Source organism: Gobio gobio, assembly GCF_949357685.1.
Source record: "Gobio gobio genome assembly, chromosome: 11".
Taxonomy (NCBI): Eukaryota; Metazoa; Chordata; class Actinopteri; order Cypriniformes; family Gobionidae; genus Gobio; species Gobio gobio.
The window spans coordinates 6,587,926-6,609,888 of NC_137104.1; the positions used below are offsets into that span (position 1 = coordinate 6,587,926).

At 38.5% G+C, this 21,963-nt stretch overlaps 2 protein-coding genes across 2 annotated transcripts; one reads left to right on the forward strand and one right to left on the reverse strand.

The window, feature by feature from the left end:
• The first annotated feature begins 1,437 nt into the window (after positions 1-1,437).
• fam83hb (family with sequence similarity 83 member Hb) lies at positions 1,438-17,886 on the forward strand. The gene is made up of 6 exons (XM_079829084.1): positions 1,438-2,004; positions 8,708-9,175; positions 10,822-10,986; positions 11,071-11,195; positions 11,278-14,125; positions 15,319-17,886. The coding sequence occupies exons 2-6, from the start codon at positions 8,726-8,728 to the stop codon at positions 15,337-15,339; spliced, it is 3,609 nt and encodes a 1,202-aa protein (XP_079685210.1). The 5' UTR covers positions 1,438-2,004; positions 8,708-8,725; the 3' UTR covers positions 15,340-17,886.
• Positions 17,448-21,379, reverse strand: LOC307134201 (synaptonemal complex central element protein 1; the record flags this gene model as incomplete). Its single annotated transcript, XM_079829733.1, has 9 exons — positions 17,448-17,545; positions 19,628-19,694; positions 19,793-19,856; positions 20,097-20,186; positions 20,422-20,476; positions 20,637-20,684; positions 20,789-20,863; positions 21,229-21,276; positions 21,364-21,379. The coding sequence occupies 9 exons, from the start codon at positions 21,377-21,379 to the stop codon at positions 17,448-17,450; spliced, it is 561 nt and encodes a 186-aa protein (XP_079685859.1).
• Positions 21,380-21,963: the final 584 nt, after the last annotated feature.

Consider the following 21,963-nt stretch of genomic DNA (forward strand, 5'->3'; position numbering starts at 1 on the left):
ACGGGCCGCACCCTTTCTCACACCCTCCCTTACCTGAGTGGTTGCTAGGTTAAACCAAATACAGGCACACACTGACAAGATTATAAACGTTCAGAATCAATCACACAACCATAAACCCGTGGAAGAGAACATAAAACCTTCATGTTCTCACAAAAAAAGATAATTCAGCAAAATCATCTTCAAAGAGTTCGAACAAACCTTCCCCATACCAGGGGCGAAAGTCTGGTAGAATGAGGATATGTTTAAGGCTTTTCCTTTTCAGGGTGGGGCAAAATCCTGACTTTCTCCACCCCTGCAAAATGTATACGTCCATGCCATGCATGTGGTTTGTGCACTTACTCATGCATACAAATTGTAATAAAGCAATCATTACAGCCTCATAAAGTATGTAATGTATTGCTCATGAGATACTACAGATCAAATTATATAACCAATTGTACTTTGGTCTCGCTTAAAAATAAATTTGTTGATAAAATATATTAACCTGACCATTTATTAACATGTTTGATATGTCCTTTAGGATATGAAACATTCATTAAATCTTTATCATTAAAATGTGTGTGTGTGTCTGTATATATATATATATATATATATATATATATATATATATATATATATATATATATATATATATATATATATATATATATATATATATACACACACACAAACACACGTGTGTGTGTGTGTGTGTATTAAATATTATAGGCCGATTAAACACAAAAGCATTTGTTTAAAAACATATTTGCACTAATTCTCTTTTTATCACTTTAATCAATTTAATAAATATGAATATGATTATACCGGTATTTAGATTTTATAGTGGACATAGGCTATATCTTAGGGCTGTCAAATCGATTAAGCGCGATTAATCGCATCTAACATAAAAGTTGGTTTATATATAATATATGTATATATGTTTATATATAATAGATGCGATTAATCACGATTAAAGTTTGTTTATATATATAAACAAACTTTTGTGAGATAAGATGCGATTAATTGCGATTAAAGTTTGTTCATATATACAAACTTTTATGTTAGATAAAATGCGATTAATTGTGATTAAAGTTTGTTTATATATATATATATATATATATATATATATATATATACATACAAACTTTTATGTTAGATAAGATGCGATTAATTGCGCTTAATCGATTTGACAGCACAAAAATATAGCCTAATGTCCATTATAAAATCGAAATATAATCATATTTATATTTATTGAAGAAGAAAATGGGGAATGAATGGATGTTAGGAAAAGTACTTGGTACTTGGATTAACTTTTAATATTGTTTTCGTTTAAGTCTCTGTTGTTGTACACGTGCACAGAAACTTCTTTTGATGTGAGCTTTGATGTGAGCTTTAAAACATTCATTATGACTGAATAATTCATCTTCTATACCATAGCAGACACACACACACACACACACACACACAACACTCAACAGTGATCATGACCTGGGCGCGCCTTTGTCCCACGAGCAACAATCCACCATCTGTCTGTCTGTGGAAAGAGGAAGAGAAGGGAGAGCTGGGACATGGAGTGCGCGCGAGAAACTCCGCGGGGCACATTTGTACGTTTCAACCGGTTTCAACGCCGGTTATGCAAATTGACAATCTCCAGCAAAGCCTGATGTGCATTGATGAACTACATAGCGCTGGTGGTGTCAGTTTGTTTGTAGCTGTGGCTGTAGGTGAGCGCTGACGCCGGAGATGGTTGGGAGGAGTTTCACAACTGAAAGGGTTGAGTCGTTCATTACGAGCCGACCCGTGTGTTATCTTAACGGCGCTGAGACGTTCGAGCGGGCAGGACTCGGCCGAACGCGAACAGGTTTCGCCAGGGCTGCTTTTCGCCTTCAAGCTGAATAGCATTGGGTGGGGTTTCCACCGACAGCAGGAATGTACCGCGGACGCGTTCGCTGAACAGGGGCCGAAATAGCAGACTTTTTCGGGACGGAAAAAAGTTTCTTCACCGGCGATTGCAAACCGTAAAAGGTAAGAACGAGCGCGAAAGTCTCAACTTTATGGAACAGTCGAGTCATAAAGTGTGAACGAGCTGTTGAGCTGCAGAAAGTAGGTGTGGAAACTCTCTACAAGCTTGCTTTTAAAGTTATTATTTAGTTATTCTATGTAACATATTCGAAGTGGATAACGATACAAGCCCATTTGAAGAAATAAGCATTAAACAATTAAGTTGTTTGGGAGATGATGGAGTGAAGCTTTGACATCTGTGTGTGGACATGATCATCATTCACACACTGCAAATGTTCTTAAAACGACTAAATATGTGTATATTACATGAGCAAGTCTAGTATTGATCTTTGCAATGTGAAGGTTCAGTGTCGAGGGTGCACAGAATTGTTCCTTTGTTATCAAGTAGGACTTTGGCTAGGGATTGGTTCAGGATGTCATCTCCTTACATTATGTCTTAAAACATTGCCCAACTCGTAATATATAAAATTATCTATCTCTACTTGCACTGATTATTTTTGTGGGTGAGGCCCAGGTAAAGCACACCATGATCAGACATGTGCATTTCTATCAATTTCATACACATGGTTGAGCTTGAGTTATGAATTATGATATGACACTTTAATTTCGCACTTGTTGAAACATGAAGCTCTTTACTAAGAGGGTGGTGTTAAGTAGCGCTAATTGATAACTGGCAGACTAAATCTCTGACATAAAGTAACTTACACACACACACACACACACACACACACACACACACACACACACACACACACACACATAATAATAATAATAATAATAACAATTGGATGTTTTAGGGGAAGAAATGTTTTGGGGAAATCTAGCATGATTTTAATGGGCTGAGATGAAAATATCTCAAACATGTTAATGGACATAAGTATTAAGTATGTAAAAAAAAATACTATCAAGGGAAATATTGAGTGAAAACTGGATGTTGTAAAGTGATTTTGAAGAGCATTTCAGGATTCGGGATGCACCAATATTATGGCCGAAAGCAATAAACCAATAAGTATTTACATTTTATGTCCAATAATTGATATATGACTAAAATTCGATAAAAATAAAATCCTAAAATCAATCATTCTATAATGCACGGTATGACAATGTATATTCAATTCGAGTTTTGCTAAAGATTGTATGTAACCGTGTCATTATACAGAATTAGATGAAAATCGAATTATCTAGTAATCTAAATGTGAAAATAACAATTGAATAAACAACATCGGTTGATACCAATACGAAATTTGAAAAAATCTCCACTAGGATACTGATATATTGTGCATCTCTAGTTAAGATATAGCTTGAATGATCCCTTTTAAGCATCCGATTAAAGATGTTTAAATAGACTAGGCCTGTCACAATAACTACTTTTTGTTTCTCGATATATCGTCCCAGAATTAATTGCGATAAACGATATTATTGGCATTTTAAGACTTATTTTAAGCCACTGAATATATAATCCTAATGTAACAGCATAATGCAAGTAGACCTACACACTTTCAAATGACAAACTTTTAATTCTTTAGATCATGGAAATTAAAGGTAAAAAATATATTATCCTAAATAAAAAAAAAAAAAAATTGAATAAATAGTAATTAACGGCTTTAACACTCATCATTCACAATCGAGTAAAATGTTGGTGACATTCATTATCATGTAAACATAATGGCCGATATATTGCATCACAAAAAATTATTGAGGTCATGTACATATATTGTGCGATATATCGATATATTGATTATTGCGACAGGCCTAAAATGTTCTTCATTGTGCATTTGAATATCATATGCAGCTGTGAATATAACAGCATTTCACAATGAGCCGAACACTACAACCGTCATAAAGGAGTCAAGGGTTCATTACGAAAAATATTTGGTAATGCAAAAATATTTTTGCTTGCTGAAAATAATTGCAAAACACTGACTGTTATGTCAGTCTGTTGTTAAAGGGATAGCTCACCCAAAAATGAAAATTCTGTCATTGTTTATCCACCCCTATCTTGTATTGTTATCAGCAGAAGAAAGAAACTCATACAGGTTTGGAATGACATCAGGGCGAGTAAATGATGACAGAATAAATTTTTTTTGGGTGAACTATTCCTTTAAGGATATCCTGGGAATGAAAGATTCTTCTGCCTATGTAATTTCTAGTTGTTTCTGACTAAATAGAATATATTTGTATGAGCAATGAATGTGTGCAGACATGCATGAACACACCAATCTTCTCAAAAAGTAAAACTGAATCATATCTGACTGTTGGCATTTGCAGTCTAGACTAGTGCTGGCTGGTCATACCGGTGTTTACTTATGTTAAAGGGTTAGTTCACCCAAAAATTAAAATAATGTCATTTATTCCACACCCTCATGCCGTTCCACATCCGTAAGACCATCTTCAGAACACAAATGAAGATATTTTTGTTGAAATTTTTGTTGAAGGCCTCCATAGAGACCAAAGCAATTTACACTCTCAAGATCCATTAATGTACTAAAAACATATTTAAATCAGTCCATGTGAGTACAGTGGTTCAATATTAATATTATAAAGCGACGATAATATTTTTGGTGCGCCAAAAAAAACGAATTAACGACTTATATAGTGATAACCGATTTTAAAAAACTGCTTCATGAACCTTCGGATTGTATCGAATCAGCGAGTCGATTCAGTGATCCGGAGCGCCAAAGTCACATGGGCTGCGTCCGAAAACCTAGGCAGCCGACTCGTTGCCTCGCTGCCTTATCAGACGATAGCTTGAAGGCACCTCACAAAACGAATTACGGACAGACTTCTTAGGCCCCGATCACACAGAACGCGTTTTTCAGGTTCGAAAACGCGAGGCGCACTGCACTGCCTTTATTGGTTGACGTTTTTTAATTTAAAAAAGAGCAGTGCGCTGCCGTTTTTTTTTTTGACGTTGCTAGGAAACCCCCGAATCAGCTGTCCTGTCAGTCAAATCAAGGTAACGGTCGCCACAACGGAAGACCCGCCTCTCCATTCATTCGATTTGACAATAGAAATAAAATGATTTTTTTTCAACTTCATGCACTCAGAGCGCTCCTTCTAAAACGCGAGGCGCCCGAGGCACATAAGCAGGGCGCATAATGCTCTCTGCCAACAGAAATCTATTCAAAATAGGCACCTCTTGCTGCAAAAAAACTTGTTCTGTGTGATCGGGGCCTTAGGCAGGGTAACAGTTTAATGATCTACAGCAAAATAGAGAGAGCTTTAGTGAGAACTAAACAAATATTTAATTGCTACATTAGTAATTTATCGCTAGAAATGACATCAGAAGTGGAAAATGTTGGTAAAAACGTATACTTACACACAAACTGACCAGCAAATGCAACTTTCGGACGCCATCTTTTTTTCCAGCTCAACTGTCACAGAATGGAAAGCACAGGATTGTGGGATAGCAAAGGCAGCGAAGGATACAAATATGCTGCCTTCAAAAAACGATCAGATGAAGGGATCTCAGGAGACAGGAAGTGAAGCTAACATTAGATTCGGACGTGCCTTGGTGCCTTCCTGCCTTGAAATGTGTCCTCCGAAGGCAGCATTTTCCAGGTTTCGGACGCAGCCGTGATTTCAGCAGTTTGGCGGTTTGACACACGATCCGCATCATGATTCGACTCGCTGATTCGATACACTCCGAATCTTCATGAATCAGTGTTTTGAAATCGGTCATCACTATATAAAGTCATTATTTCTGGCGCACCAAAAATATTCTTGTCGCTTTATAATATTAATATTGAACCACTGTACTCACATGGACTGATTTAAATATGTTTTTACTACATTAATGGATCTTGAGAGTGTAAATTGCTTTGGTCTCAATGGAGGCCTTCGTATTTCAACAAAAATATCTTCATTTGTGTTCCGAAGATGAACAGAGGTCTTACGGGTGAGTAATAGATGACATTATTTTCATTTTTGGGTGAACTAATCCTTTAACGTTTGTTCAGAGACAAGTGCTCTTAAATTAACTGAAAATATCCTTCGACCTTTTAAATGTTCTTCCGCGCTTCTCCCTCGTTTTGGCGGTTACGTCTTTAAAATGCATCAACTCTTTTTTTTTTTCTCTCCGTGGTCATATATTAATATTCACTTGTCCGTAATGAGTGTGTTGGTTGTTGTCGCCCCACAGCATCATTTTGTGGGACTTTGCAAACCTGTATTAATTCTAGAGTGGATTTTTTCTACAATATTCACTCATCGTGACAGTAAAATAGGCCGATATACATTTTTTCTCATACCGCCCCAGCACTAGTCTAGACCCACAGGTATAAAGTTTCTCGGCTCTGACTCAATGCAATTTCATAACATCTCGGGTATTTTTTTAACATTTGACATTTGCAAATCTATTATTATCAGTCAGTCAGTCATTATAATGATAGTTCAGAATAAAGTGAAGCAGTTCAATGGGTATGAATCCACTCCAACACGATTTACTGGTCTGGGTGTCGACTCATGCTGACAGCACAATAATCAAGGCTGGTCATGAGTAGATGCAATCTTTTTTTGGGCCTTACATAACATTCCTGTTAGCATTTTTTAAGGATCTCTTGCACTTTAACATATAATAGACATGCTATGAATTAGCCACAACATGTCTTGGTTAATTTATGACCTGCTCAAAGTCTGATTCTAACTTGCAAAGTTAACGCAGCGAGTCTATTTCACAAGAGCATCAGCAAAACACTCCCTTCTTTGATTCAGTCACATGTTTCTTCAGTTTTTCTCTCTCTGTTGATGTCTTTTCGCTTCCCCTCTTGCCCACAATGAGTCACACTCGCCAAAAGGCCGACAACGTTTCCCTGGTGATGTCTAAAATACAAACAAATGTACACAAGTGCCCGCAACCTTCAAAAACCCTCAAACTGGAGCCTAATCTTGCTTAGGCCCAAAACAGATAGGAATTCCATATGTACACAATGAGTCAAGCAGCTCCTGGCAGTTTTTCGACAGGTCGGTCTAAACTAGCATGCAGTAGCACTTTTTTTTTTTTTGTGGTTGCATAAATATATTTCATAATACACTGCTAGTCTTTTAACTGATTCATGATCTGTGTTGTACAACATATGATATTGGCATATCATGCAGAAGATGTGCTCCCTGGATCCTGTTGTATCATAATAGGACGGGACTAGTTTTCTAAACGACATTTGAGTTACAATTCTTATCACTTGACGTCTGTGATTTCATGTACCGATTCAGACGGGACTAACATCTCTGTTTATATTACTGAGGTGGGAGTGTGTTTTCTAGTCGTGGGCGTTACAGAAGGTCGTGTGCTGGTCATGTACTTTGTTATAAAAACCCTACACTGTAAACCCTAATGGTTTGAGTAGAGCCAACTCAAATTACACAAATTAGTTCAAACAAATGAACTTTTATGAGTATTTAGAACTTTCTTTTGAGTTCTCAAAACTGCACATTTTAAGTCATCGGAATTGTTTCATTGTTTTGAGTTTTATGAACTTGTTTCTTTTAATTTAGACTAACTTCCAGCATGCTTTGCCATGACACTCAAAAGGGACAGTAAATGCCAAAATTAACAGATATATTATGTTTTTTTAAATGCAAGATTAACATTAAATGGGAGATTTAGTAGTGTTTAATGTTTTGCTATGCTAGTTTAGAAGAGTTTCTGTTATGTTGGGGGGTTTGGTAGGGTTTCCATCATTGTGACGAGTGGAGCATGAGCTTAGTTTGACTACAGATACATGTTAAATGTTTTATATTGCTGTCCTCATTCAGCAAATGTATGTTATGCTAATGCAACTAAAGCATTGTGTTAACAAGGTGGCATTTATTGAATTAGCTAGTTAAAAGCTAGTCAAGTTTCCACTACTAAAATATGAGATTACATGATCATTTTAAGTTAAATGTATGAATTAGCCTACTCAGATGTTTCAAGTTCAGAGCAATTAAAATGTATGATTACAAAATAAAAATCTGCAAGTTCCGCTTACTGTACATTTCTTAACTTAAAAAATATGAAGCAACTGATTGCCTAAATTGAGTTTTGCCAACTTTTTCGGGTATTTAAGTAAACTTCACAAGTTTATAGCAGGGGCTGTTTATAATTAACTTGCATAAGAAATGTAGACAAGTATCTTATTCTGCTACTGACATTAAAATGTCTTTGCAGTTTCCGCGATTTGGCTCTATTTATTGATTGTACACGTTATTTTTTTAGTCCATATTGAAACGAAATGAAAGCATGCTGAGGATTGGTGTGCAAACTATGGGTCAGGCAGCTCAAAAACACATGAAGCGTTAGAATAATACAACATCAGCAATCACAGACATTTGCGTTCAGACGGGATTACATTTCTCAAAGGACCATTGAGTTTGCCAAAAAAACTGTAGGTAATTTGCCCTGGAGATATTTTTTTACAGAGATTGTGTAAGAAAAACACTGACTTGGCAGATTCAGGCAGGATTAAAATCACAAAGTACGTCTGTGAATGATGAATTTCTCTAACGTCCCAATGTAAAACTAGTCCTATCCAAATAGGGCTGTAGTGCATATGGTAAATTATAAATGTGTTATTTCCTAGTAGTAGGCAGACTCTGCTTAAAAAACATGTCTGTGCTAAAAAAGTAAATATTTTGTGCAATAATTAATATAGGTTAGAATAGTGTAGATGTATAATAGTTTCCAGATGCTCTGATGCTTATTTTTGTTGTTGTTGTTGTTTCTTAGGTTTTTCCCTGCTCCACCATGGCCCACCGCTCCCAAAGTTCGTCACTGGGAGACAACCCCCTGGATCCCAATTATTTACGTCCGCATTACCGGGAAGAGTATCGCATGGCTATTGATGCCCTGGTGGAGGAGGACACTGAGGGCTACTACAATTTTTTACAGAGTGCTAATATAGTTGACTTTTTATCAAGGTCAGAGATTGAGCATATTAAAAGCACTGTGCGGTCACCACAGAGTGCTGGAAATCTACCAGAACTCCCATATGGAGAAATAGATGCGGATGGGTCTTCTGACACCTACTGGCCACTGCATTCTGACTTGGATGCACCGGGACTGGACCTTGGCTGGCCTATGCAGCAACATTGTTTTGTGGGGCCTACTGAGGTCACAATGTTGGTGAACCCTGCTGACCCCGAACTGTCCAGCATTAAGGAGCAGGCACGGCGACTCATCAAAAATGCTCATCAGGTTAGTGCTTTCAGATTTATAAATGACGTCAGGCTGGAATCAAGAATATAAATTAGTATACAAATGCCTAAAAGGGTGCACTCAGTAATAATTTTTCACTCATATGTTAAAAATGATGAACACTTATATTAAATGAAGACTAAGACCAGCCAAATACTGATTTTATGTTGGTTATTGCTCATAAAATAATCATGGCTGGCATTTTTGCAATGCTTCAGTAAATTAAAATAAAGCATGCATGTCATGTTAAATCAGATTTAGACATCAGTTGGTTCTTTAAGAAAAAACTATGCTTTTTAAAGTTTTTTTTCTTTCAAACTTGAATTGTGTAGAGCTCCGGAGGTCACGTGACCCATTCTGTTTACGACGCCATTTTGGGAGGCAAGAACAGCCGGCGCCAGCATGAGTTTCAAGGCAGCGGAGTTCACCGCGCACTTTAATTCAAAAGACATAGACTTTTACATAGCAGAACTTAATAGATTAAACATAACAGATCCCTATAATGTCCCCGGGGTGCTTTTCACGTGTATCGATAAAGGAACGGATAGCTTTCCTGTCAGGACACCTGTAGCACCAGCTGTGCGCAAGACACAACTAGCCTAGTTTTGACGTAAATGGCCACTATGTTACAACTTATGCACTACTAAATATTTTTGCGTTGCACCATTAAACTTAGTTGAAACCTAAATCTACGTATAAATTAAATATTTGCTGAAGCCTCCAATCACGAGTAACATTAACTGATAGAATAGAAGGCCGAATGAAATGTAACAATACCCTCTTGTTTTACATTACAGTCTTCGGGTGCGTCTCAACCAGCTTCCTAGTTCAGTAGTCAGGGCACTGATCAGGGATCAGCCCATTGCCTTATGTCCTGATCAGTGCCCTGACTACTGAACTAGGAAGCTGATTGAGACGCACCCTTCAATTCTTTACTCGTATATGATAATGCTTGACATACAGGCCTACATGCGCTTACATTTTAAGAGAGAAAACATGTGAATGGATTTACGTTATATGCGGTTAACATGAACCCGTCCAAAACAGCGCCGCTGTGTGCATCTGTGCCATAGGTCCGTGTTGTGCATGTCAAATAAAATAATCAATCAATAAATGTAATTTCTAATTTTTGTTTCAGTATTTATTTATTGATCCTTAATTTAGTTTCAAATAGCCTTTCTTGATGTTATTTATATATAAAAGCACTTATGTTATTCACGATTAAGTATCGTATTTAATGGGAACTTATTTTTATCATTAGGGACGTGAGGCAAAAGTTGTTAAGAATGAAGAATAAACTGAAATTCACGGCATTTCAACAACTTAATGCGATAAAATTATTTCCCATTTGCTTTCCCCCGCCTGTTCTGGCATCCTGGCGCACATCAGCTATCCATCATGTTGAAATAGTAAGGTTTAAAAGTCCGGTTTTAAATTATTTTATAGATACCAATGCAACGCCCGCTCTAGCGCCCCCCTGGTTGCCTGCCAAAATGGCGGAGTTTAGGCTGCGTGACATCAACCTCCGAGGCTCTATTGAGTCAGTATCAAAGTAAAGTTTACTAAAATAAGTGCAACGTCAACTCGATGCACAGCTCGAGGTGGTTCCTTATTGCTATTTTCCTTTTTTCCCCTCTTTCTAACAGGTCATTGCAGTGGTGATGGATATTTTCACGGATATTGATATATTTTCCGATCTTCTGGATGCTGCAGCACGTCATGTGCCCGTTTATATTCTGCTGGATGAACAAAATGCCCATCATTTTGTTAACATGGTGGCAAGCTGTAAAGTTAACCTGGATATGATCCATGTAAGTTTACTGATCTCAACTAGCCTAAGTTTTCATTTAAATGGTATGAAATTACGGGCTTAATGGTGACTTTACTGGTTACAGATGATGCGAGTACGGACAGTATCAGGCATTACCTATTTCTGCCGCACAGGGAAATCATTTAAAGGTCAAGTGATGGACCGCTTTCTTCTGACAGACTGCAGAGCAGTGATCAGTGGAAACTATAGGTGAGCTCAGTGACATTTGAATGCAGATAAGATTTTTTCTCCGTATGTGACAGTCTAAATGTTTCTTTCTCTCTTTTCCCAGCTTTATGTGGTCTTTTGAAAAGATCCACCGCTGCATCGCCCATTTGTTCCTTGGAGAACTAGTTGCCACTTTTGATGAGGAGTTTCGTATTTTGTTTGCTCAGTCTCAGCCTCTTGTTGTTGAAAATGCCCTTGTACCCATGCCACAAGATAGTTACCTCGGCAACCAGTTTGGCATGAAAAGGACTCAGTCACTAAGGAATCCCAGAGGATTTCCTCGCCAGCCTGAACTGACTGGTTACCCATTCGGGGATCGTCTTGAATCTAAACTACCTTTTCGGAGGGATGACCCGTTCCGCCATACGATTGAACCAGGTGCAGGTCCTATGCAGGTCACAAAATATGCAACACAGCAGTTCAGGATGCAACAGTCATTCTTGGATCAAGGACGCTCAATGATGGCCTCCCAGCAGCTGGAAATGAACGCCTTTAAGAGGCATAGCTATGCCGAAGGAACCCGCGAGACCTACTCCTCCTCCCGGCAGTACATGAAGCAGCGTGTAATGAACAACTTGGAGGAGAAGGAATCGCATTACCAGCGAGAACAACATTACTATCAGAGCGAGGGCATGGGACTTGATTCGGAGCGCGGGCCATATGACCGCCTTAACTACGGCATGCACCAGACAGATCAACAGTCTGATTCTGGGTATCCCCCTGAACTTGAAGCACCAGGAAATGTGAATGTTTTATCCTCTGATGACCTCAAAAGTGATTCAGAAAAGCAATATAACGCAGGAGGGGGACGCTACGGTCCACAAAGCCACAAGAGGCCTGCTGCGGGCCACTCATACGCCTGTCAAAGTTCGCCGACTCAGCCACATCCTCCAGACCACAAGCACTTGTTCTCCTCTGGAGAGCAGGTTCGGCAGTCCCAGGACCCCGGTGTTAAGCAGGGGTTGCGTAGCTGGAGAATCAACTCTTTTCTCAGCACTTGTGAAGATGCAGGAGAGGAGGGACTGCATCAGCCCATGGGTCCAGATGCTTTTGATGAGCCACATCAACAACCTGACAACAGACTTTATGGCTCAGATGGTCCAGGCCTTAATTTTAACAATAGAGAGCGTCCGAATGTCCCAACTAAGCCAAGCCTTGACTTGCGACCACGCTTTGGTAAACCCATCATCCAAGATAGGAATCAGGGAAAAGATATTATGCCTGATCTGGGTCCCACAAATACTGACACATTAAAGCCAGCAATTTCAGCTTCATCACTAGCATCTTCAACAGACACTGAGAAGGAGGCGGAACCGAGGGAAACCAGCATTACCAAGCATGATTCCTTCCGGACTCGTATTAACCCAATGCTACAAAGGAGCTCAAGACTACGGTCTTCTTTAATCTTCAGCTCCTCGAAGCTGGAGCAACACAGTTCCTCGCAAACTAAGTCTGGTGGCGAGTTACAAGAGGAGAAAGGTGAGACCGAGCCTATTCGATACTCATCCGTTGTGGCAGAGATTCTCGAGAAGAGGAGATCGCTGTCAAGAGAGCCATTTGATTGGAATAAGCACAAAAAAGTAGATGAAAAAGATGTTAAAAAGCCAGGTGAAAAAGATGTTAAAGACTCATCAACAGGGGACCTGACTACGATCAGAGACGTCAAAGAGGAGCCGATCAGAGACGTCAAAGAGGAGCCCATCAAAGAAAAGGAGAAACCTAACAACCCTGAACCTCAGTACAGCAAAGTTACACAGGCAACAGAGCCTTGGACATCTCAGAAAACAACTTCTCTAAACATGAATGATCCAGCAAGCCGACTTCAGTACTTCAAAGATCTGCAAGAAAAGAGAAAGACCTCAAAGTTAGAGTTAGATTTGGGTACTAAAAGTCAAGAAGCAGCCATGAAAAAGCCAGACCTCTCTGATTCAGCAACCAAAGTTTCAAATGTGCGTATTACTTCAGAGGAGTCCACTGTAAAGACACAAGAGCCATCATTTACACTAACAGATCCTGTACCACAGCACCTGACATTCAAATCAAATCCAAAACCTTCTGAAGTTAGTGTGGACAGGCCATACATGAAAAGCCAAACTCTGACAGAGAGCACAGCTGATGTGGCAAAGAAAGAGCCAACTAAGGAACCAGCTAAGGAACCAACAAAGGAACCAGCTAAGGAACCAACTAAGTCACTTCGGCCTTTCCCTTCACCCAAGTTCTTAAAACCATTCAAAAGCTCTCAGTCCTCACATTATCGTCGGATCTCTTGCGGTGAGGAGATTCTCACGGATGCGACAGATGCTGAAAAGACAGAGCTTAAGAAGTCCCGCAGCCTCAGCACATCAGGCATTTCCCGCACAGAGTCCAAAGAAAGCCTGAGCTCCCTAAACCTTGGGAGCTCTGAAGGCAAAGATACAAAGGCCCTTGACTTCCTCAAGAAACAAACGCAGAGACTGAAGGGTCTCCTTGGGCCAAAGGGAGAAAAGAAGCACTCCCAATCTCAAGAGGACAAGTCAATGAAAACAGTCCCTGAGGTGCAAGAGGAGGCCTCAGATAAAGAGAAACCCTCCGAAACCATATCATCGTTGGCCGCAGTAGAGACCAACAAACCCAGTGCAAAACCAACTCCATCACGCTACCAGTCCTCTACCTCGAATGTAATATTCAGCAGCAACCTCAGGGATGATACCAAGGTGATCCTAGAGCAGATCTCAGCAAATAGCCAGAAGAATAGACAGCAGAACGAAGAGTCTGGGAAAAGCGAGGTGAGCAAGGAAGACGGCGTTTCCAATTCATCCTTCCAAAGCCGGAACCGGTTCAGCCGAGCTCCAGTCAACCCACAGGAGAGGGACAATCTGCTGAAGAGAATAGAGAGCATGCGCAAAGAAAAGAAAGTCTACAGTCGCTTCGAGGTACTTTTTCGTAATCAAGAAGAGTGTTGCTGGGAGCGGGGAAATGTAGATGCAGAGCAAAGTCTGATCACATGAGATCATTGAACAATACTTATAATGTATTTTGTGAAGTATATCAATTCCAAGCAAAGCCTTTAATGTAGCAATGTCTAGTTATATTTATTGAAAAATTGTCTTTTTCAAAATTTGTAATTTTCCTTTTACGTTGTTTATTTATTATTTGCCTTTACATTCTCTTGTGTTATGCATAGAATTTACGAATATCTTTACATTTCAACATTAAAGGGTTAGTTCACCCAAAAAGGAAAATTCTGTCATTAATTACTTACCCTCATGTCGTTGGACACCCGTAAGACCTCCGTTCATCTTCAGAACACAAATGAAGATATTTTTGTTGAAAGCTGATGCTGAGAAAGGCATTGGCACAATGGCACTTTACACTCTCAAGACCCTTAAAAGGTACTAAAGACGTCGTTACAAAGTCCATCTCACTACAGTGGTTCTAAAATAACTCTATGAATCGGCGAGAATAGTTTTTGTGCGCAAAAAACCCCTAAATAACGACTTACATAGTGATGACGATTTCAAAATAAGGCATCATGAAGCTTCGAAGCGTTATGAATCAGTGAGTCGATTCATGATTCTGATCGCGTGTCAAACCGCCAAACTGCTGAAATTTGGCGATTCAAACCGCTCATTCGACTCACTGATTCATAACGCTTCGAAGCTTCATGATGCCTTGTTTTGAAATCGTCATCACTATATAAGTCGTTATTTAGGTTTTTTTGCGCACAAAAACTATTCTCGCAGATTCAAAAAGTTATTTTAGAACCACTGTAGTGAGATGGACTTTGTAACGACGTCTTTAGTACCTTTTAAGAGTCTTGAGAGTGTAAAGTGCATTGTGCCAATGGAGGCCTTTCAGAGCCATCAGATTTCAACTAAAATATCTTCATTTGTGTTCTGAAGATGAACAGAGGTCTGACGGGTGTCCAACGACATGAGGGTAAGTAATTAATGACAGAATTTTCATTTTTGGGTGAACTAACCCTTTAAAAAAAAATCAGTGTTGTTATATCCCAATCTATTTATGTTTTGATTTATGATAGAAATAAATGGAATAGACTATCACAGAATCTCTCGTACTATTTGTGTGATGTTTCACTTACATATCTGTCACTCTACTTCAACAGATGGGGAATAACCTGGGATAACAAAACATGGAGGAAGGGGCCAATGTTCTCTGAGAGCTGTAAAGAGAACCTGAAACTGTACTAAAAAAATTGTAACCAAACATCCCCAATGCGGCTGTGAACAGACACAGAGAAGCAAGGAAGTCGCTTCAGATAAAAGCGTCTGCTTAATGACTAGTAACCTTAATGGTCCATGGATCTCATATAAACACCACGAAAATAGCACAAGCTCAAATATGAGGAGTCTTGCTGCAGCATGAGGAATATTCCTCGCTCTGTGCCAATCTGAGCCCACAGATGATTCACTTTGCCCTTATAAGGCATCAGGGCATACCTCACTCAACATCCCAGCAGAATAGAGAAACACAAATCAGGCCAAAGGAGGGCTTTTTTTTCTACTGGACCTTTTAGTTCCTTGTGATGCATATGCCATTTTCAGCTCTGGCAAAGGACATTAACATGTCAGGGCAGAAGCTGAGATATGCTACTCTGAAGGCACTAAAACACACCCTCGTTAAAGTACACCACAAACGCCCCGGGACACGTCATGCTGAAATTATGCTTTGGTGGTGATTGTGCCAATGGATCACAGGCATAAAAGAAACTGGAGATGTTTGGTAGACGACGCTTTTGCTTTTGAAGGCAAAGAACACTGAAACTGAAAATGTCAAAAAAGATGACTGGAAAGTAAGGGATAGGCCTATGTATGAGAATGAAAGGAGGTTTGTTCATTATTTTTTTTCCCTCTATTTAAACAGTGTGCTGTCAGGGAAGTAGATTGAAAGCTGAGAAAGTGATGGGAGGGGAATAAATGTTATTACACCGGCAATTAGAATTTGCAGTTTAATGGTTGCAGACCTACTTCACATGTACATTCCTGCATGAACCGTGTTTTCAGGAGAAACTGTAAAATATTAGGTTGATTAAGATGTTCTCAGGATTGGGCTTTGGCCTGTATTTTGTCAATGCAAAATTAAATTAAGACAGAATGGTATTACTGAACACCAAAGAATTCCCAGAGTGCCCTGCTGGATGTGTCATATAGGACTGATTTATAGAGACAGAGCGACATCAAGACCACGCCCACCGGGGAGGAAAACAAACAAACCGTCTCCATTGACTTTGTACTGCGTGAGGCTGCCTCCTTGTCATTTTTGACTTATAACAAAAAACAGAACAATGTCTAAAAGCTGATACGTGACAAGGTGTACAGCAAACAAGCTAAACAACCCAGAACGAAAAACACAGAAGTTTTTATAAGCTGTTGACCCAAAAAACGAGCGTTTAAGGACAAAAAAGTGGATACAGGCAATTGAGACGGAGCGCAACATGCTGTATTACACTGAGAACTATGTCCACTGGAGGGGATCGTAATCAGAGACAGGAAATATCATATATAAAACTGACATTTGGATATTTGACTTAACAGTGACAACATGACACATAGGCATACTGAGTATCAGGATCTCAAAATTTACCCATTCTTCCAGCTGAAGCTTCACGTCTTATTGCCTGTCTCCACTTTTGTCTCCTTAAATGCTTGTTTTTTTGGGTTGACATCTTATAAAAACGTATTTCTGTGTTTTTTAGCTTGTTTGCTGTACACCTCGTCACATAGCAGCTTTTAGACATTGTTCTGTTTTTTGTTTTAAGTCCGAGATGACAAGGAGGCCGCTTCACGCAATGCAAAGTCAATGGAGAGCGTTGGATTGTTTTCCCCCTGGTGTGGGCGTGGCCTAAATACGCTCTGTCTCCATGGAAACTGGATGTTGATCTAATGAGAGGAATATCTGATCGAGGAGTTTGACTTTAATAGTGTCATCGATACAGTTTATGTATATAAATGCAAATCTTGGGGAATTTAGGCTTGTTTACAAACTTTTTTATTGTGTCATAAATTCTGAATAAATGGTTTAGAAACATTTATATTCTAGGTACGGGTATGATTTGATTGAAGTTTGATTGATCAGTTTGTTCTTTTTTTTTGTTGGCATAACACAAGTTAAAATAGCAGAATAGAACACAATGGCAAAAAAAAACTCTTCTCTAACTTCTCCATCTGCTGTAAAATTAGCATTTGTTGGAATACCGTAGGGATTCAACACAAGTTTGTGAAATGTGTGAGATATTCATGGTGCATTTTCACTAGTGTCCATGTGCATCTCTGCATTCTGGGTGTGGCTTAACCCGTCCAGCAGCTTGGTCAACTGCTCCAGCTTCTGTTGCTCTGTAAGGATAGACACACACACACACACACACACAGGAAAGTATCAGATTACTCTGAGGATGATGTTGGTCTCTTGTTTAAGGATGTTGAGAGCTCAGTTTTAGGTCTTGAGGACATGTGTGTATAAGGTTACTTTACAGTGCAATCCTATCTTTGCAAGTCAAAACGCTCAAACCCCTGGTTTCATAGACGAGGCTTAAGCTAGTCCCAGAAAAAAAATGCATGTTTGAGCTGTTTTAAGCATCTTAAAATATGTCAGTGCCATTGTTTTGTCTCAAGATGCACATCAGTAATGTTTTTTTATAAGGCACGTTTATTAAAGCTACTTAAATGTTGTAATTGAACTAAGGCTTAATCGAAGACTTGTTTGTGAAATCAGTCCTTATAGTATCTTTATCCAGCACAAATACTCAAGAGTAGTATCCTAATGCAGTAGTGGTGAAAAGTGATGGCTGACATTTTCGTCCTTTGTTCGAAGAATGTCAATCGTCTTATTTGTGATGAAACATGTCAGACTTAATTTTTGGCCAGGCTGTCATACAAAGAAATTATGAACATGCAAAAACAAGAGAGAACCAGCAGAATATTACTGTTTATGCTGTATGCTTTAAAATGCCACGAATGCACAACATGACTGTGCTAGTCATAAAGGTGTGGATGCACTCTTCCCGACACGGCGTACAAAGAATTCACAGCATTCTTTTACAGTAGCGTTCACATTATAATTTTATGTAGCCTATATGACAGACTTGCGCTGCATTTTCCTTTTTGAAGTGATGCCAAACATCTTTCAGGCTATTTAATGGCGACCAGTGTGCATCTGAAATGTCTCATCTGAAAGAAATATTCCATTATTTATCGGCTTTAAGATATCGGACAAATTTTCTAAACAATAACATTAAAAATGAACCAAAATTTATTCAGACACCTTCAACATTTTCTCACATGATCACAGTTTATTCGCTATAGTTTGTAATAAAATATGACAAGAACTCAAACTGTCAGAACAAATTAATCTTGATAATGTCAGATAACTTTGATCGAAAGGGATGTAATGGATTACAATCAACTGTTAAATTTAAGTACACAATTAGATAATACCAATTTAGCTCAACCTATGACCAAGCAATGCTTCCTTTTGTTCAGTCTGGGGTGTCAAAGGTCGCATTAGCAATTAAAGAAAAAACGCTGAAGCAAAACATGGTCAAGTCAAAGTGTCTGAATCAATTTTTTGGTTGTTATAATATGTCAGAGTTTATTTTGTTATCCTCACTTAGATAAATGAACTACTCGGTTGTTTGGGTTAGGGTCCAATCGCTCTATCTCATACCACAAGAAAAGGTGCTAACACACACAATGTGGTGTAATACTACAAAAAAATATAATCATAACCTTTATCTCCATACCAAAATTCCAGATGGCCAGACATGATTCATCTTTTAAAAATCGTTAAAATATTAATGTCTGTGACGCTGTGAGCCCAGAGACTGTTGTGTAGAATTTAAAATGTTTGATGTTTAATATGAATAATAAATAGCGCTCATAAACGGTGAAACGAGTTGAGGCTTTGACCCAGAAACGGCGTTCCTTAAGTCACGACTTAACAAGCGAAACCCACTAGTAAAACATTATATCTGGTGTCTGAATAATTCTTGGTTTGACTGTATATCGGACAATGCCGATATATCGTGCTTTTTGTTTTTCTATGCATTTTTTTTGCATAGTAAAATAAAAGTAGCTGTAGTTTGCCTTTTTTTGTTAGATAAATACCAAGTTTAGTGTTTTATTCTTCCTATATTTAAAAAATAGAAAATATTTTCCTAATATTTTGATTGTTTAATCTAACTTGCAGGGTCATTAAAAACAAATATCCCCTCCAGACATCACTTTTGGCCACTACTGTACATGCTATTCTGCCTTGTGGACTGGCCAAAATGAGTCATTTTGGAAAAATGACTGGATTTATTTGACTTCAATGAAACCAGAAGGCATCAAATGTCACATTGAACATGCAGCTACACACTCAGTCACACCGGAGAGGCCTGTAAAACTGAAGCATTGGAACAAATTAACAAAACATACCAGCCTTCAGCAGCTGCTCAGTGGTGTACTCTGCAGACTGTACTTCTGCTGGAAGTCTTTGTGGAGTCTGGAAATTGAACGTTAAAGCTATTATTATAAACAAAGCAAGCTAAGAAAGCTTAGTTGTTTTTATTTTTGTAATCTCCATCCTTTTAGAGCACTTACAAAGACAGTAGACAGGTTTTTATGCTGCTCGATTAACTGCTGAATCTGATTCTCAAACTTCATCCTAAAATAAATAAGGTTAAAATTTGTTACATTTTACCATTGTTTAATACTGTCACCATCAAGTTTTAGCATTTCATTAAGCATTTGGACATTACGAGAAATGTTCTGGCGATGCTTGGAAAAATGTATGACACACCTAGTATGTTAATTCTAGGAATTTGTGACAGCATCTCATATCTAATTCTGATATCTAAAGAGATGCAAAGAGTTTCTGTTCGCTGTTATAAACAATGAGTCATACCGAATCTTTCGGTGCTTTAGTTTCGTCTCCTGGATCTGAAAGCAGTACTGCTTTACCAGTTCCTCTTTCTGATGGTTCTGCTCAAGCTGCCTACAGAGTTAGACTTTAAAAGTTAGTACATCTCGCAAACATTTCGGTGCAAAAAAAGCTGCTCTCTCTCAACGTCATCCTATTTTTAATACAATTTGTGTAAGGTATCGAGTGAATACACACCCTGTACAAGACCAAAGCTCAGTGTTTAGGTGTGTTTCACACACGTGAGCGGCTTCAATAATGTGTGCAGTAATTCAGAGCTTAAATACCCATGAGTGTTATTTTGATCTACCTTTGTGCCTCTCGCTGGATGTCCTCACATTTGAGCTGCAGAGATCTTTTTAACTCTGTATGAAAAGAATATTTGTGTTATCACTGTAAATATATCTGATAACAAGGCTTAAATGTAATTTATTGGTGCTTTCATGTATAGTAATGGTCATTCTATTTGTGTGGTTCTCCAGTATATAAATGCAAATGTCTCAGTATTTGATTTTAGACGAACACCTTCCTTTTCATTCAATGTTCCCTCCAACTGTAAGGCTTCAGCAGTTACTGTAACAAAACAAAAAATACACTGTTTTACTCTCATTTGAATGAATAGTAATGTATAATTCATGCTCATTCCCCACAATTAAGGGTAATGCAAGTATACATACAGGTATCTTCCTCCTCCTTCCTAGCACATCTGAGGAGTATGGTTTCCTTCACCTCATCTTCAAGGCTTTTCTTGGCTGAATTCAATATATGGGTGTTAGTTTTTTGCCTTTTAAAAACGTGTTGATTTAGTCTAAAGAGGCCATTGGCAATTGACCTTGTTGCAGATTCCTGAGTTTGACCAACAGCTCCGCTGGTCTCGGTTCTGTCCGCCTGACTATAAAAACAATACATGTTATGTAAGAAATACAAAGGCATTAAGTCATTGAGTGGACAAAGATTAAAGACCTGGCTTATGGGTTAGGCCTTCTCTATGGGACAGGCTGGGAGAAGTAACGAAACAAACCCAAACTCGTCGGTTTAGTGGGATTATATTTAATTCGCCATATTATTTAAATAGAAAATAATGAATATAATATCTCGTCAGAGATTAATGTCATACCTGGGCCTTTTGGCGTCTTTATAATATCCTCAATGTTGAATGATGACTCTGTACAAAACAATATTACTCGAAAATCAAACTTAACCTGCTTAACTAGTCAACACATCTACACAAAAACAAAACTCAACAACCCACCAAGTATCACACTCATAACGACGCCAGATATGGAGCAAATACTCAGAAATATCTCTAAATTTGTGAAGTGAATAAATATGTCAGTGAAAATGTCGTTTGTTGTTGTCAGTTGGAATATCTGATGTTCCTCGCGCACTTTTAAACTGCTGTTCACGCGCAACTGTCTTTTGAATAATTGTATTGTGTAGGTTATTCTCGTAAAAACTTAAACCATGTCTATATAATATATATATAAAAGAATACGTTCACTCATTTAAATGTACATCAGTGTTGATTTAGCAACATGTCGAGGGTTCACCGCAATATTGTTACTCTTTATTTCTAGGGCTGGGAATCGATTCCAAAAAGAGGAATCCGAAGAATCATTGGGAATCGAGAGTCGATTCCGAGAGCCCTAGCAAGTTGGTTGTACATTGGTTATTTGGCGCCATCATCTGGAAAAGCATGATATTGTAAAATAAAATGAAAAACAGAAACAAGCGTGGAATTATGACTAAAAATGTAATGGCAAATTACAAACAGCTCTTTTCTTGAATCCTTTTACTATTCGTTTTAATGGAAAACTACTATTCACTTTAGCAAGACTACTAAGGGATCTGT

Excerpts from the sequence above, each read along its gene's own strand:
- fam83hb (XM_079829084.1), top strand. The coding sequence starts at position 8,726 with ATGGCCCACCGCTCCCAAAGTTCGTCACTGGGAGACAACCCCCTGGAT. Across the intron at positions 9,176-10,821 it reads TCATCAAAAATGCTCATCAG|GTCATTGCAGTGGTGATGGA; the intron begins GTTAGTGCTTTC and ends TCTTTCTAACAG. Across the intron at positions 11,196-11,277 it reads GTGATCAGTGGAAACTATAG|CTTTATGTGGTCTTTTGAAA; the intron begins GTGAGCTCAGTG and ends CTCTTTTCCCAG.